The following is a 17,253-nucleotide window of genomic DNA, read 5'->3' as shown; positions in this document are numbered from 1 at the left end:
CGACTGTTGTATGAGAACAGAGGATAGTTCTGAGTGAGGCGGAAATCTGATGAGGGCTCCTTTGCAAGTGACTTCTCAGTTATCCTCTTTGTCTCCAGTCCGCAGTGGCAAGGCCAGACAATCCCACCACCCTTGCTCTATGTCTTTGATGGGTCTCCCCAAGGGTGTGTTCCTTGTATGATTCAGGGGAGCATGTGCTCTCTCATCTTGAGAGACATCAGAGCCCCTAAGGAACCCTGGAGAGCACCCACCTGTCTAGAAGCTGCATCACTCTATACCTCTTCTCAAGGAGGCCAAGGCCAAGATCAATAAACTTTCCCAGGGCCCCATGAGATCCAGCCCGACAAAAATGGTCCTGCCTACCCTCCGGCAGTCTACAAAGGCACTGAGTTGGATACTTGTGGGCCACCCACCTCCTTTGAGCCTGCAGGCATTACCACTGTCAAGGATCTGTTGTCAGTGACAGCTGGCAAGGTGCTGGAGCTCACATGCTGTCTAACACTTTCGTTCTCCACTTTGCAGCACTGTCTGTCTGCTGCTGCTTTAAGAAGCTGTCTGTGTGAGCCTGGCTCCGCTGTTCTGACAGTCTCTACAGTGCAGTGGCTGAGCCCCTATGTGTTGACAATTGATTCTGCCGTTGGCTGCCTAGGTCACCTTCAGGGCCTGAAAATGGTCTTAGAACTTCACACACACACACACACACACACACACACACACACACACACAGACACACACACACAAACACGCACACACATCTACCTCACCTAAAGTTGCCTTCCATATCCACTCACTGCCCACAGGATCCAGCATTAGCAAAAACAATGAAAAAAGAAAATATATTAGTCTGAGGTATTACTTTGCCACTATAATCTCAACATTTGCAAGGCTAAGGCAGGACTACTGTGATTTGAGGCCACAGTGTGCTACTGAGTTCCAAGCCAGACTGGGCTAGAGTGAAACCTTGTCTCAAAATCCCAAACTGGGGCAATAACTCAGTCTGCAAAGGGCTTGCTTGCAAGCATGAGGACCCGAGTTCAATCCCCAGATTATATGTAAGCACCCTGGACATGGTGCCCACATTTACAATCTTGGCACTCAGAAGGCAGAGACAGGCAAATCCCTAGGGCTCACTGACCAGCCAGTCCAGCCTATTTGGCAAGCTCCAGAGCATTGAGGGACTCTGTCTCCAAAATGTAGACCCTGTTTCTGAAGTATAACACCTGAAGTTGTCCTCTAGCCTCCACATACACACACACACACACACACACACACACACACACACATGAACATGCACACACATTTTGTGCTTACAAAAAAGAAAGTGTACTTAAGGACTAGCTATGAATATATATATTTTTTCAAAGCACAGGTTAGTCTGTTCCAAGATAGTGGTTTACAAACTGGGTTGTACAGAGTACAAAAGTTTCTAGGTACCACCAGAAATTTCGGGGCAGCCAGAGCTCTGAGGACCCAGTGCCTTTTCATCCATATTGGCTGTATTGTGTGTGTATATATATATATAGTATTTCCAGGTAAATTTTTAAATGGCAGTAATGTTTGAAACCACAAGCAGCCAGTTGATCATCAGAGCCACACTGGGGACCTTATTGTTGAAATTCCCAGGTCAGGCACCTCAGGAGCATGAGTCAGTGGCTGTCACCGTGCACACCTATTAGGTCACATCCACATCACTGGGAAATTGCAGGCTCTTAGACCTCACTTAGGCTTACTGAGTACAGAGGGTGGAGCCTGGCAATCTGCAGGTTAACAAGGCTTCTTGGTGATTCGGCTTTAGGCCAGGTTTGAGAGGTGCAGAACTAGGGTAAGGGTTTTCAAACTGTGGTTCTATGGGAAGTTTGGTCCCTCCTGGGTCCCTCTGGGAATATGATATGGAAGACCAAGCACTTTCCCAGACCACTCACCCCTTGATATGCCCAATTTCCATTCAAAGGCTCCACTTTTACATACTTTGAATATGGGGCATTCCATATCTGAATTTACTTGTGTCTTTGATTTATTTAAAGTGAATAGTTTGAGAGGCTCTAATCTACTCCACAAACCTTTCGTCCTCCCCTGCCCCCCACCACCACCAGTCAGTACGATTCTAATTCTAGGAGGCAAGGCCAGGAAGGAGAGCAACATCCCCTCCATGCTCATCCTCCTCAGCATTAGAATATGTTCTTCTCTCCCACAGGTTGACCCCCTACGAGTGGTACAGCCCACACCCGTGCGCGCAGGGCCGGTGCAACCTCCTGGTCAACCAGTACTCCCTAGGCAACAGCCTCTGGTTTCCGGTCGGGGGATTCATGCAGCAGGGTTCCACCATCGCCCCTCGCGCCTTGTCTACCCGCTGTGTTAGTGGCGTCTGGTAAGGTCCCAGACAGGGACAGGGTTAATGGGACCAGGTCAAATGGGGACCAGGTAGAAAGGAATCCTCAGAAGTCCTGCCCTGGCTGCTGGCAGTCAGAGGACTTAGCAGTCTTGGGAGAAAGTCCTGATGCTCTCCCATGCCTTACGTCCTAGCTGGGAGTCAGGTTCCTTCTGCCAGAAACCATGTCCTACTCCCTTTCTCCTCTCTCCACCTCTGGGGTCTGGATACAGAGGGGCTCCGAGGCAGGAAAGCAAAAGAATCAGAGAAGCTGCCTGGAGGACAAAGTAAATTTCGACTGAGTGGCTGGACCTGGGAAGGAATATGCAAATAGGAGCCTGCAGTAAAATTGCCTGCTTTCTCAGGCTTTCTCCTTTCTCCCTTGCTCCTGGCTCTGGGGGCCTGGCATGTCCACGCCAGGAAGTATGGAAAAGGGCAAACTCTTGATGAGCAAATCATTCAATAAGTGAGAAAGCTCTTTAAAATCTTGCTGGTATAAAGTTTATATAGATGCATAAATGAGTCATTTTTATTTGGTCGTTATGGAAGAAATGAAAAATATATGTGGACATGAGAGGCAAGTTTGCAAATTACACGTTTCCGATCCTCTCTTTGGCAGCCATAGCTTATAGGACTTGGAGCCTCCATCCCCTTGCCACCAGTTTAAGTGCAAGGAAAAGGAGTTGGTATTTCCATTCTTGGTAGGGCATGGTTGGTCTGGACAGAGGTATCAGAGAAGCTGGAGAGCAGGGGTTAGTAGCTACACAAGGCCACTCCTTCTTCACTGGAGTTTTCCTTCCCTCCCCGATAATAATAAATACAGCAGGGTTTTAGCCACTTGGGGAAGGTGTTTGCCTGCTACCAGGCATTGCCAAGATGTCACTGAGTCGATCAACATGCAGAACCAGCACTCATGTCCCCAGGAAGCAAGGACAGTCCCACAGCTCCCCTCAATTTAATGAAATCAGTGTGAAGAGCAGCCATCAGCAGAGTGTGTTGATTTGATATGCCGGAGATTTTCCTTCCAAAGGTGCCCTGTACCATCACCTGACTCGTCCACCTGTCAGCTCCTGCACTCCCCCTCCTCACCTCCGCACAGAGAGTCACGACTCCAAAGCCTTCCCAAGGTGTAAGTCCTAGCACTGCTCTAGATGTCTGGCTCAGGTGGCTTGCTGACTGTGCTCCTGAGCTTCTTGGGACAGGGTCTCAGTATTGAAGAGGAGCCATCATGAGAGACCCTCACCATTTTCTCTCCCTAAGCTGTCAGTGTGCCCCTCTGCTTCTGGAGTTCTTAGGTATTAAATCAGGCCCATTGCTTAGTCAGTCCCCTAGGAGAATGGGAGGTCAGAAGAAGAGAGGGCAATTGTGATCTGCTCTGGCTTGCTCAGCCAGAACAAGTGACAGAAAATGCCATGTAGCTCATAAGGAAGTCACAGGAGCACAACCCCATTGACTCCTTGAGACAGCCAGGTTTGCACTGAGCCCTCAGGCTCTCTGACTCCTGCTGCTCTTGTGACCAGGGACCTAAACAAGCACCAACTACCCAGGGAGGAACAAGCGCAAGAGTGTAGCCATGAAGCTGAGATAACCTCCCAGCAGCTGAAGCCACGGCTGAGAGACCTCCCAGCCAGCTCTGAGGACATGTCCATATTCAGGGTTCATTAACCGCAGCTCTCACAAGCACAGCCAGGCTGCTGCAGAATGTGGGCTTGTTCCTGGGGACCGTCATGGGAAACAGCTTTCCAATAGCATGGAAAAGCTAAAGCAGGTACAGAGCACAGGTCCTGAACAGATGCCTGACACTTAGGGGTCACTGGCAGGGAAGGCAGAAAAGAGGTGCCCAGGCAAGGTTCATCCCATAGCCAGTCAGGGCCCTCTCCACCTTTCTCTCTAGCTCTCACATTCACCTAGTGCTTTTCAGGTTACTGGTCAGATCTGTCAGTCCTCTCTGGAGACAGGGGAAGCAAGCATCATTATCCACATTGATTAGACAGATGAACCCCGAGAAGGCCAGAGGTCTTCCTTACATCTCACAGGTCAACTATGACCAGAAAGTCAATCCACCCTCCTGGTTGGCTGGCACATAGAGGCCCATCAAGTCAGTGATGCTCCTGTTGCTTCTCTCTGGGGAGACAGCCAGGAGTTCTTGGTAACATTGCAAAAGGGTCAATGGGACTTGTTGCTCTTGCAAAGGCAGCTGGCAGCTGTTGAGTCCAATGTCAAACTCTATGCATTAGCTAGTACGGCCCTCATTCCAAATAAAGCCTCATGCATTCAGACCCCACTGATTTGGAATTTGAATCAAACTGTGATCTGTTACTCACAGTGATTCCAATGCAGACCCATCTTGTTGACCAGATGGGAAAAGCTTGCTTCTCCTGCCAAAATGAACAAACTGCTGTCTGGCATATATGCTGCCCGCATTGCAGAATGATCCTACCATCTAAGTGAATTCTAGCTACTCAACAAAATAATGTTTGAGGTTTAAAATGCCATGTCCACTGTAAGAGTATTTTTCACTTCCAGGTTTTTAGTAGCTCAAGGGTGTTTTTATAAGTTTTATCCTCACTGAAGAGTTTCTGCTGCTAAGATCTTTAGAACTGACTCTAAGATATTATTTTATCATTGGATTACTTGGCTAGTCAGCCCACTTCTTTGAGCCTCCATTTCCTTACCTCTACACTGGGGTAAGAGATTTGCCTGTGGGAGTTGTAGTGATTGGGCGAGGTAGGTGCTCAGTATATGGTGAGTGCATCTGAAGGCTGCTTGAGCATGGGAGGCAGTGGAGCTGGGAGCTCTGAACAGAGCCCTCAGCTCATTCTCCATAATCCCCCAAACTTATCTCACATGCATGCTACATACATTTTGAGTAACAACTAATTATCACCTTTCAGAAATAAGTGAAAACGAAAAACAATAGTCACCGTACAGGCAACACTTACAAACTCAGATCATTTCTCTTGGCAGCGTATGCCCTGCCTCCCCACTCTCCCACCACTAAGCTGAAATTCTTTCAGAGGGAGACCCCTGGTCTCTTCTGGATCAAAGCAGAACTGGGTTTGGGGGCCAAGCCTCCTAGGAGGGCCTGGGCAGTGATGACTCCCTGGTCTTTCTCCTGCCAGGTGGGCATTCACGCTGATCATCATCTCATCCTACACGGCCAACCTAGCAGCCTTCCTGACTGTGCAGCGCATGGAAGTGCCCATTGAGTCAGTGGACGACCTAGCTGACCAGACGGCCATCGAGTACGGCACAATTCACGGAGGCTCCAGCATGACCTTCTTCCAAGTAAAACCCATGTGGCTGCTCACCACCATCGTGGGGGGTGGTGGGCAGAATGAAGTTGAGATTTTTGTCCGCTGAAGACAAAACCATCTCTGCTCTCATCATTCTCTCCTTTGGACATCAAGCTTGGAGATCCACATGTGGTTCCATTTTCTTTTGCTCCCTCAAAGCATACCCAGAATGAGGTCCTAAAAGGACTTTGGGAGAATATCAACCACTCTCAAAGTGTCGTACATGAACAACTATTACTACATGAGATGATTTTAGAACTTTTAAAAATTGGAATCATATTGTGTGTATTTTATGTGTATGAGAATGTACATACATATACTATGAATCAAACCTATAGTCATGTTTATTGCGTAGGGTAGGGATGATGTGTTGATTTACATTTTAAGAAGTTAGATTTTTTTTTCTCTTTTTTTGTATTTTTTAAAAATTTTTATTAGCATTTTCCATGATTATAAAAAAATATCCCATGTTAATTCCCTCCCTCCCCCCAACACTTTCTCCTTTGAAATTCCATTCTCCATCATCATATTAAGAAGTTAGATTTTATAGTTAGTACTTAGGCAAAGTAAGATTAAAATAATATGCAAATAGACAAGGTTTGACAAACACAGATGAAGATGCCTTGGTACCACTGATCCCTGGTGGGTAGGCACACACCCTCAGCTTCCGGGAGGTTCTCTTGCAAGCCTCAGAAGGCCTTGCTACACCTGTGTGTCTGCTGACGGTCAAGCTGACTGATCACCAGGGCTGACACAAGCGGGCCACACAGAACAGCAGTTTCCTCATGCATCAAGAACTGTGGGGAAACATATTCCCCCTGGGGCTCACAGGTGTCTAACCAACCTAACTTCCAAGAAGCTCATTTTCACATGAGACAAGCCCAAGGCCTTTGGTGTTTTTTTTTTTTTTATTTAAGTTTATTTGTCTTTGATATGAGTCTCTCCCTGTTGGCACAGGGGCCATGGAAGGCTTTGTATAAACACTATTTGGATTCTGTCCCCCACTCCAAATTCTCTATCTTGTTATTATTGGTAAAACAGTATTGGATATATCATTGGCACATTGGCTTAGGATGAGTATAAAATAGTTGCATAGCTCCTTGAGGGGATGTCTATTAGTCCTAAATAGGATGGGTTCACTGTCCCAAAGTGAGGGTCAGTGGAGGGACACAACCAGAATTTTAGTTCTTCTGCCAGGAAGTGGAAGTTGGCAGTGGATGATATCTACAGGGTCGACAAGGCAGAGCTGGTGATCAACCGGTAAGAATTCACAGTGTCTCAGGGCTCTGGCTGCCTCCTCTGCCACTACACAACGGCAGGGACCCTCGGGAATAAGAAAATAGAGATGGAAGGTGTTTGTGTGTCATGCAGGTGGGATGGTGAGAGGGCCAGCATTGATATTCCTTCCCTCCTGAAGCCATCATGTCCCAATTCTGCTTCTTTCTGTTCTTTCCCAGAATTCCCGATACCAGACCTACCAACGCATGTGGAATTACATGTATTCCAAGCAGCCCAGTGTGTTTGTGAAGAGCACAGAGGAGGGGATCGCCAGGGTGTTGAATTCCAACTACGCCTTCCTGCTGGAGTCCACCATGAATGAGTACTATCGGCAGAGAAACTGCAACCTCACTCAGATTGGGGGCCTGCTGGACACCAAGGGCTATGGGATTGGCATGCCAGTCGGTATGCAGGAGAGGAACAGCCTTCGGGTAGCTTCCTCCAAGGCGGGGTCAGGGTACTTAAGTCCACGGAATGTAGCTTGGAATTCACTAACCCCTGTTTCTAGAACCAATTTAAGTTACTTTAGGAGAGGCCTTTTTAATTTTTTAAAAAGCCAACCCACATACTTTTGCTAATCAGTAATCTGTGTTCATCCTATAATATAAAAGGGCTAGTTGGCTGGTTATTTTATTCATTCAATATTCAAAACTAATTCTTTTTTTTTTTTTTTTTTTTGAGGTAGGGTCTCACTCTGGCCCAGGCTGACCTGGAATTCACTCTGTAGTCTCAGGGTGGCCTCAAACTCACAGTGATCCTCTTACCTCTGCCTCCCAAGTGCTGGGATTAAAGGCGTGCACCACCACACTCAGCTCAAAGCTAATTCTAATGATTGAAGGGTGTATTGGTGCCCTTGGTGGATACCTTAGGCCTGTATTTCTTCTCTCTTGGTTTCTGTTCCTTAGCTAGTCCTTTCATGGTTAACATCTGTGCTGGCAGTGAGGAGCAGGAAGAGATGGTAACATTTAAATGACTTTTTCTTGCTGTTAGTTAATGTCTTGTTCAAATGCTGGTTGTAATGATTAGATGAGATGCCTTTCAAATTATGTGCAGATTTCATTGATCCATTTATTCCATGTTGTCATGCATCACTGAGAATAGGCAGCACAGCTCTGTGGACAGCATGCTGATTGTCATCTGGTTATATTATAGAAGGGTAGAGATGTTTCTCCAGAAAGACACCACTGCTTTGCTTTTAAAACATGTGTATGATGGATGTGTTCTGTGTGCATATCTGTATTGGTGCATTCGGACAACCTCAGGGCTGTCCTTCCATTGTGTCAAGGTGCCTCTTACTGGCTGGGGAACTTCTGAATCTTCCTGACTCCACCCCCATTATCACAGGCTCTTTGGGTCACAGATGTGTGTACCACTTTGCATCTGGCATGAACTTGGAATGGCTGGCTAGTATGCAAACACCTTTAACCACTAGGCCATCTCCTTAGCGCCACAGCTGTGCTTTTTTTTTTTTTTAATTTTGTTCATTTTTATTTATTTATTTGAGAGCAACAGAGAGAGAGAGAGGAAGATAGAGAGAGAGAGAGAGAGAATGGGCGTGCCAGGGCCTCCAGCCACTGCAAATGAACTCCAGACGCGTGCGCCCCCTTGTGCATCTGGCTAACGTGGGTCTTGGAGAATCGAGCCTCGAACCGGGGTCCTTAGGCTTCACAGGCAAGCGTTTAACCACTAAGCCATCTCTCCAGCCCAACAGATGTGCTTTTTAAAGGACAGTCTCGGGCTGGGAGGTGGCTTAGCTCTTAGGGCACTTTCCTGAAAAGTCTACCAATCTGTGTTTAGTTCCCCAGTACCCGTGCACAGCCAAATGCACAAAGTGGTGAGTGGTGTGTGCATCTGGAGTTCGTTTACAGTGACTGGAGGCCCTGACGTGCCCATTCTCTCTCTCTCTCTCTCTCTCTCTCTCTCTCCTTGAAAATAAATAAAGAACAAAATTTAGAAGTTTAAAGGACATGCATCCTACTGATAGTGTCTCTAGTAGGAGATGAGGGAACATGTTAAGCTGTTGTGGTTGCAGAGGGGTTCTTCCAGTGAGGCTGACTTGCACGACTAAGAACCATTGCTATATAGAGCTGTTCTTGTCCAGGTAGCCCTGAAAAAGGCAGCAGGGGAAGGTGCAGGAAGCGAGGCTGTCAGAACATGTGCACACACTGATTCATGACATGCACACATTGTATTGCATTTGTCTCCTTTGATTGATCTTTCCCTAACCCTGAAACTATAAATTACTTACCACTGTGGAATGTGACAAGTGTGGTTTCGGAGTCATTTAGACCTGGTAATGCATCTTATTTATTGGCTGTGGTACCCTAGGTAGGTTATTTTAGTTCTTTGAGTTTCAGTTGTCCCATTAATACAATTTGGTTTTGAATATATACTCATGCTGTTACTGTGAGGGTTGTGTATACTTGTGGTGTTGCTGTGAGCATTGTGTATACTCGTGGTGTTGCAGTGAGGGTTGTGTTCACTCGTGGTGTTACTGTGGGGTCGTGTTCACTCGTGGTGTTACCGTGAGGGTCGTGTTCACTCGTGGTGTTACCGTGAGGGTCATGTTCACTCGTGGTGTTACCGTGGGGGTCGTGTTCACTCATGGTGTTACCGTGAGGGTCGTGTTCACTCGTGGTGTTACCGTGAGGGTCATGTTCACTCGTGGTGTTACCGTGGGGGTCGTGTTCACTCGTGGTGTTACAGTGGGGGTCGTGTTCACTCGTGGTGTTACCGTGGGGGTCGTGTTCACTCGTGGTGTTACCGTGGGGGTCGTGTTCACTCGTGGTGTTACCGTGAGGGTCGTGTACACTTGTGCTGTTACTGTGAGGGTTGTGCACACTCGTGGTGTTACTGTGAAAGTTGTGCATACTCTGGGTGTTTCTGTGAGGGTTGTATATACTCATGGTGTTACTGTGAGGGTTGAGCCTTGCAATCTGGCCAGGTGCATTCTCTCAGTGTTTCTTTTTTTTTTGTTGTTGTTGTTTTAAATTTTTTTTGTTCATTTTTTTTTATTTATTTATTTGAGAGTAACAGAGAGAGAGAGAGAGAGAGAGAGAGAGGCAAATAGACAGAGAGAGAGAGAATGGGCGTGCCAGGGCCTCCAGCCACTGCAAATGAACTCCAGATGCATGCGCCCCCTTGTGCATCTGGCTAACATGGGTCCTGGGGAATCGAGCCTCGAACCGGGGTCCTCAGGCTTCACAGGCAAGCGCTTAACCGCTAAGCCATCTCTCCAGCCCTCTCTCAGTGTTTCTTACTTAGCCTATCTTTTGGGAATCTTAGCACCCTTCTCTTTCCCATAGTTTTCTGTTATTCCTTTAAAAACAAATGACATATTTAATACTGATCAAAAATCAACAAATAAACACAGGCAATTACAGGAAGCATCTCTGTGCTCTGCAGCTCTATAAACTGGAGCCTTTTCCTGAGCCTTCACCAACCTACGTATCCTCTTCTTGCTGACGTATTTCATCAATTCCCATTAACATTACAGATTACAAACCCCTTTGAGAAATGTATTGGCTGACATTTTCTTTCAAGATGGTAGAGTGAACCATGACATAAACTTGGGGTGCACCTTGGTAATACTCATGTGATTTCATAAAGTTAACTTAAATGTCAAGTGCTTCAATAGTTTTTCTAAGGAACTTGACCATATAAATGGAGGTGAAACAGACCATTTCTATATATTTTCATCAGTAACCAAGTAAAAGTGGATAGAAATGCCCTTACCCTATATCTGACATGACACTGGTTTTACACATGTTTTCTAACTGAACAGTTCCACCTTGTGAGATAGATGTGGTAGTATTCCCATTCTATAGCAGACAGAATGGAGATTCAGAGCTGTTAGGCTAATTTCCCAGAATAGAGGAGCTGGCTTGAATCTAAGATGTGATGCTTATCTCCAAATCTAGTATTTTCTTGACCAAACCATTTCCAAATGGCCCCACAAGCTACACAGGTCAGGATACACAGGTCAGGATAGACAGGTAGAATGAGGTGTGCTGTGGGCTGGTTTAGGTTCTCATGAGAGGCTGGGAAGAACATTACACAGTATACTGACGAGACAGAATTTAGGTACCCTAAAGTCATACCTGTATGCACCTCAGTGAAAGAGCAGGGTGTCATTACAGAATGAGCAATGTGCCTGGACCAGGAAATGAACAAAAACAATAGGGAACAAGATGAAAAATGAACTAGGTGACTCAGGAACTAAGCAAGCAGTCACAGAGCAAGCAGAACAGCTTTCCACATGGTGTTCCAAGTGGTGTGAGGTGAGATTAGGTGGAAGAACTTGAAGCTGCTTGAAAATGCTTTGCATGGAGGGACAGTTTTCTCTAAACCTGCAATGTCCACCAGCCCAATATGTTAGGCAACTAGTTCATGTATGCATTTATTGCAGGCGACTGCAAGGACATTGGTGACAAGCACCTTCAGTGCTGCAGGCTTGGCATGTCTGTGCGTGATTGTAGTGTCTGCAGAAGGGGAAGTTCCACAGTGCAGGTCTATAGAACATGGTCTGAATATCACCTTGGAGCTTCATGGCAATGCACCTCTCAGGCCCTGCTACAAGCCTACTGAATTAGAACCTGAGGTCAGCAAAACCCCCAGACGACTCCTATTGCAGTGAACTGTGAGAAGAAGACCACAATGGTTTACTCCAGGCATCTGCCTCAATACTTAATCATAGCCTTTTTCCCCAGAGGCATCTGTCTACACCAGACCTTTGTAGAGCTCAGGCAAAGAAACTGGGCAGAAGAATTGTTTTCCAAGTCTCTTGACAGCTTTTGCCTAATGACCTCAGGTCTCCACCTATTGTGGGACATTGAGCCTTCCCTGGTTTCATTTAAGCCTGTCTTTGAGATTGAACCTTAATTTTGGAGCCAAGCTCCTTGACCATAGCCCATTGGAAAAATTAAGAAAGAATTGCACTGAGCACAAAGAAGTCTGTTTAGGGTTGGTGAGATTTCTTAGCGGTTAAGGCGCTTGCCTGCAAAGCCTAAGAATTCATGTTCAACTCTCCAGGTCCTACATAAGCCAGATGCACAGTGACACAAGTTCACAAGATGACGTGTGCATCTGGAGTTCAATTGCAAGGGCTGGAGGCCCTGGCACACCACCTCTCTCTCTCTCTCTCTCTCTCTCTCTCTCTCTCTCTCTCTCTCTCTCTGATAAAGAATAATTTTACAAGATTCATGAAAAAGAAAGAAGTCCTCTTAAAGAGAGAGGAGTAGCGAGGGCATGGGATGATGGACAGGGCATAGGCTGGTGTACATGGCCATGATGTCTAGTGTATGGTTTCTCCAGGCTCCTGTCATGCTCTGGGTAGCTCTTCTTTCACTGGTCGATGGCCTTCTATGGTAAATGATTGTCAAATGTAATGTGGATAGTTACAAGTGCCACAAAGTTAATTGCTGTGAAGCAGGAATTGTACAACTGACTGAGGGGTTTGTGTCATAGAAGCACAAAGAGCATCTTCCTGGAGGCTTGTTAGCAGCTCCTCTCACTTCCTGAGTGTTTCTGAGAAGGTCACTGAGTCTGGCTAGTGAATTTAGAAAGTTGGAGGTACCCAGGCTGGGGCAGGGTTTCTTTGGCCATAGGCTGGCCATGCCACTCACATATAGGAGGTATAAGAGCTGAGAAGCCTTTATGAGGGCAGAGGGACCCCCCCCCCCGTTGGACATCAGTGGTCTAGGAGCAGGTACCACTTGCTGGGTCTGTGCCCTTCCTGAGGTTTAAGTGGGTAGAGTGGCTAGGACATGTTTTGGGAAGGAGTGCACAGTGGCACCTTGGAGAGCACTCACCTTCTGTCCTGGGCTCTCCTGTGACGCTGCAGGCTCAGTGTTCCGGGACGAATTCGACCTTGCTATTCTCCAGCTCCAGGAGAACAATCGTCTAGAGATTCTGAAGCGCAAGTGGTGGGAAGGGGGCAAGTGCCCCAAGGAGGAGGACCACAGAGCCAAAGGTAAGTGGACTCAGGTTGTCTCTCCTGCCTGAGGGAACCAACACAGCTTGTTCTCCTGTCCTAAATCTGGGGACAGCAGAGACTAAGCAGGGTTACCTGTACCATCCCAGAGTCATTTCTGCTGTAGGTACCCAATGTCCTCAGGCCTACCGACCCTAGAGATGCTATCTCCATGTGTCCTAGATATACCCTTCCAACTTCCAGCACCATCACTCTCACCCTGGCCCACACCCCATCATCTCCTCTTCGTCCTGTATGGTTACAGCAGCCTAATCTCCTTTTCCTATTGTTACGCTTGATAGTGTCCAGAGTGATTCAGTGTGTGTGCGTGTGTGTGTGTGTGTGTCTGTCTGTCTGTGCACATGTGTGTAGAGGCCAGATGATAACCTCAGCTGTTCTTCATGCACCATCCACTTTTTTTAGACAGGTTTCTCCCTCTGACCTGGACGTCATCAAGTAGGCTAGATTGGCTAGCCAATGATTCCTAAAATCTTTTTGTCTCTCCCTCCTCAGTGCCTGGATTACAAGTATGCACCACCACACCTAGCATTGGTTTATGGGATCTGGGAATTAAACTCAGGCCCTCAAGCTCGTGAGGCAAACATATTACTTACTGAGCCATCTTCCCAGTCCCCAGAGCAATTCAGTTTTTTTGTTTTTTTTTTAATTTTTTTTTGTTCATTTTTTATTTATTTATTTGAGAGCGACAGACATAGAGAGAAAGACAGATAGAGGGAGAGAGAGAGAATGGGCATGCCAGGGCTTCCAGCCACTGCAAACGAACTCCAGACACGTGCGCCCCCTTGTGCATCTGGCTAACGTGGGACCTGGGGAACCTTGAACCGGGGTCCTTAGGCTTCACAGGCAAGCGCTTAACCGCTAAGCCATCTCTCCAGCCCGGAATTCAGTTTTTAAATGTAAATTGGATCATAGCATCTCTCTTCACGAGCCTTCCAGTGCCTTCCCATCTCCTGCATAAAAATCTTCAAGCTCTCTGGAGACTTGAGGCACTCTGTGACCTATGCTACTCCGCCTCCCTCTTTCCACTTCTCAAGCCTCCCATCCTGCTCCCGTCCTGGAGTCAGTACACCTGCCCCTTCCTCTGGTGTACCCCCCCCCCAGCCTGCAGGGGAGGCCTCTCTCCCCTCCTACCTTAATCCGCATTTTTGTCTTCCCAGACCTCATCATGTTTTTTATGCTTCTTTCTTTACTTCCACCTTCAGTAGAATGCAGGTTTCGTGAGGGTGTGATTTGCCTTTTCAGGATTAGCCAGGATATGTTATTGAATGAAGGAATGAGCACTGCACTGGGTTGAATGGAAAGCAGATACAAACCATATTGCTGCAAGGAGCATGGATAGTTCTGTTTATGCATGCATGTCCTGGTTTGCCCAGCAGAGTCCAAATTATATCCATCTTAGATCATTTAATGTCTCTTAGTTATTTTTACATAACTCTTATTCTCAAAGTGTTCTGGCTTGAACATTAAATCATACAGTCATGCCAGAAATCTCCTTAAAACCTTGCTAAAATATGCAACTAATTTACCTGTACATCCCCCCTCCCCAGAAGGCAGCTGAGAAGTATAGTGGAGCAGAATATGTGCTGCCTTTCTGCCCAGCATGAATGATTATCCTGATGACACATTGAAACAGCTACTGTGTGTGTCTAAAGGTTGATATGTGGATCTCTGTCCAGTAAGGCTAGGCCTCATGAATGAAAATCCAGGAAGCCAGTCATGCTGGAAATGCTGTTTGCTAGGAAGCCAGTGAGGTCATATGCTTCTTGGCTATTCTTCCCACAAAAGCCACAGCTGACTATGGGGAGTGTGGTAGCTATTAGAGGACACAGGGAATAGACAATCTCATTGGAATCTCATCTCTCCCAGTTGCTAGTCTGAGCTTAGGCACACTAGTTAATGTTGCCAGGCCCTCACCTCTCTGTCTATAAGGTGAGTACAGAGGGCCTGGAGAGATAGCTCGGTGGGTAAAGCACTTGTCTTGCAGGCAAGTACCTCAGTTCCCATCCTCAGACGCTACATAAAGCCAGAAGCTACAGGGCTAGCATCTGTGATTCCAGGAGCATACAGCAAGAAGGGAGACAGATAGGAGAATCTGCTGGAGGCTCACTGGCCAGCTAGCCTACCGAGCAGAAAGAGAGCTTACCTTACACACAGTGGCAGGCAAGGACTGACACCTAAAAAGTTATCCTCTGACCTCCACTTACATACTGTGGCTCATGCACACGTGTACACATACACACACAGAAAAAAATGATACATGTAGGAAGGCTCTGAAGGTGGCATAGAAACTGGAACAGCACTGAGCTCTGCTCTTAGGAAGTACCCAGGGCATCCCCGTGATTATCAAACTGCACTCTGTGGCATACCATACCACTCCAGAACTCCAAGGTAATCTGGTTCTGTATTCTGTCCAAAAGGGACTCATTTCTACCAATCATCCAGCCCTTTAGTCTTCATGGAGATGCCTGGGAATAAGAAAGAAAAGTCCTAGAAACTTACCATTCTAGATCTTAAATTAAACCGAACACACAAGTGACTAGTAAACACATAAAATACTAGGGATGAGTGCAGGGCAATCTCACTCCATTATTGGTTCAGAGACAAACAATGAGGAAATACAGAGAACAATATCAGGAGCTATTTGTGGATTGGTTAGAATAAGTTGGATTTTGAAGATGCCCAGGACCTGAGTAGGCAGGACAGTGAGCAGAGAGCATTTCTGGCAAATGTGGGGGCATGGATTGGTACAGGGGACAGGACTGTGTACTGGGCTGGCAGTGAGGCAGGTGAAACCTTGGCTTACTGCATTGACCAGTCTGAAAAAATTGGCTGTAGACATCAAAGATTCTAGTGGCAACATGAAAGCTGTGCTTTGGGTGATTTCTGAGATCATACTAGCATCCCTAGTCCAAAGGAATAGTCACTGTACAGCCATATTATTGACTAAGTTCCAAAACAAGTTCTGTTTTGAAAAATATTTTACTTTATTTTATTTTATTTATTTATTGGAGAGAGGGAGAGAGACAAGGAAGGAAGGAAGGAAGGAAGGAAGGAAGGAAGAAAAGAAAGAAAGAAAGAGGCAGATAGAGAGAGATAATGGATGTGCCAGGACCTCTAGCTCTCCGAATGAACTCCAGATGCATTCACTACCTTGTGCATCTGGCTTACATGAATCCTGGGGAACTGAATCTGGGTTCTTTGGCTTGTTGGCAAGTGCCTTAACTGCTAAGCCATCTCTCCAGCTCCCACAACAAGTTCTTAAAACTCGTAGCAGAGTGTTATTGAAAGGCAAGTTTTTTTTTTTTATGTGTGTGTAGTTAGTTATTTGTTTGTTTATTTGTTTATTTATTTATTTGCCAGAGAAGCATTTTGATTTACTGACGGAAGTTCTGAATACAGAAGTGATTGGGTATAAAGTTGATGCCACAAGTTAAAGAATAAACAAACACAATAGAAGAGCCAAGGCCATCATGTCTACTAATCAGATAAAAGGATGACCCAGCCAGAACATATTAGAATGTGGCCTGTCTCAGAGAAGGAGGCTGTACCCTCCTGGGACCTGGAGCACGCTTTTCTTCTGGAATAAGCTACATATTGCAAGAGTTGTATAGATTTTCTTTGCTAGTTTCTAGAATTTGCCAAATTCTAGAAATATATGGCATGCAGGAGAGGAATGGGACATGAGTCGAGGCACTGGGGCATCCAGCCCGAGACTTGAGATTCTTTTAAGGACCCATATGAGAGTATCAGGAACAGGAGTGTAATAAATGGAAGACCAGGCACTACATCCCCCCTCCATGCTTAGAAGCAGAGTAGCCCTCCTATCCACGCTGAGGTCTGAAGTACAGCCCAGGAGACAGGTGAAAGAAATAGAGAATACAACAAAGTTTACTAGAATTTAAATCTGAAATGACTAAGAAGTTTCTGTGTATCTGGTGTAAGGTGGAAATGGAAATTTGAGATAGAAATTGAGTTCATTGAAAGAAAAATAAAATTGCGTTTGCAGTTGTTGGCTTTGGAAATTTTTCTCCATTCCACAAAAGTTTAGGAGAATGATTGGACAGCAGAGTTTGGGCTGGGAGAGAAGGGGGCTCACGGGTGGGCAATCAGGTCCCTAGGAAAGATGAAACAGCATGAATGTGAGCCCATGTTGCTTGTCGGGGCTGAACATTCCCTGGCACAGAGGGGTCACCCGAAAAGAGATGAATAAGGCTCACTCATGGGTGAGCCACTCTGCCCAGGTCCCCAGTCTTCAGAAGACACCTCACTCCTATCCTTCCAGCGCTTACCTGCCTGTCCCCTTGTCTCCGGTGCACAAG

At 46.4% G+C, this 17,253-nt stretch overlaps 1 protein-coding gene across 2 annotated transcripts in view; it reads left to right on the top strand.

Annotated features, from left to right (window-relative positions):
• Grik4 (glutamate ionotropic receptor kainate type subunit 4) overlaps positions 1-17,253 on the top strand; it is a 464,253-nt gene that overhangs the window by 434,506 nt on the left and 12,494 nt on the right. Inside the window, exons 15-18 of one of the 2 annotated variants that reach the window (XM_045145696.1) lie at positions 2,195-2,368; positions 5,491-5,656; positions 7,122-7,347; positions 12,785-12,913. In XM_045145696.1, the coding sequence (XP_045001631.1) occupies positions 2,195-2,368; positions 5,491-5,656; positions 7,122-7,347; positions 12,785-12,913 (695 nt within the window). The remainder of the gene's footprint in view (positions 1-2,194; positions 2,369-5,490; positions 5,657-7,121; positions 7,348-12,784; positions 12,914-17,253) is intronic. The other variant, XM_045145697.1, reaches the window with a different exon arrangement.

This window comes from Jaculus jaculus, chromosome 3, assembly GCF_020740685.1.
Source record: "Jaculus jaculus isolate mJacJac1 chromosome 3, mJacJac1.mat.Y.cur, whole genome shotgun sequence".
NCBI lineage: Eukaryota > Metazoa > Chordata > Mammalia > Rodentia > Dipodidae > Jaculus > Jaculus jaculus.
This window is presented reverse-complemented; position numbering and strand designations above follow the sequence as displayed.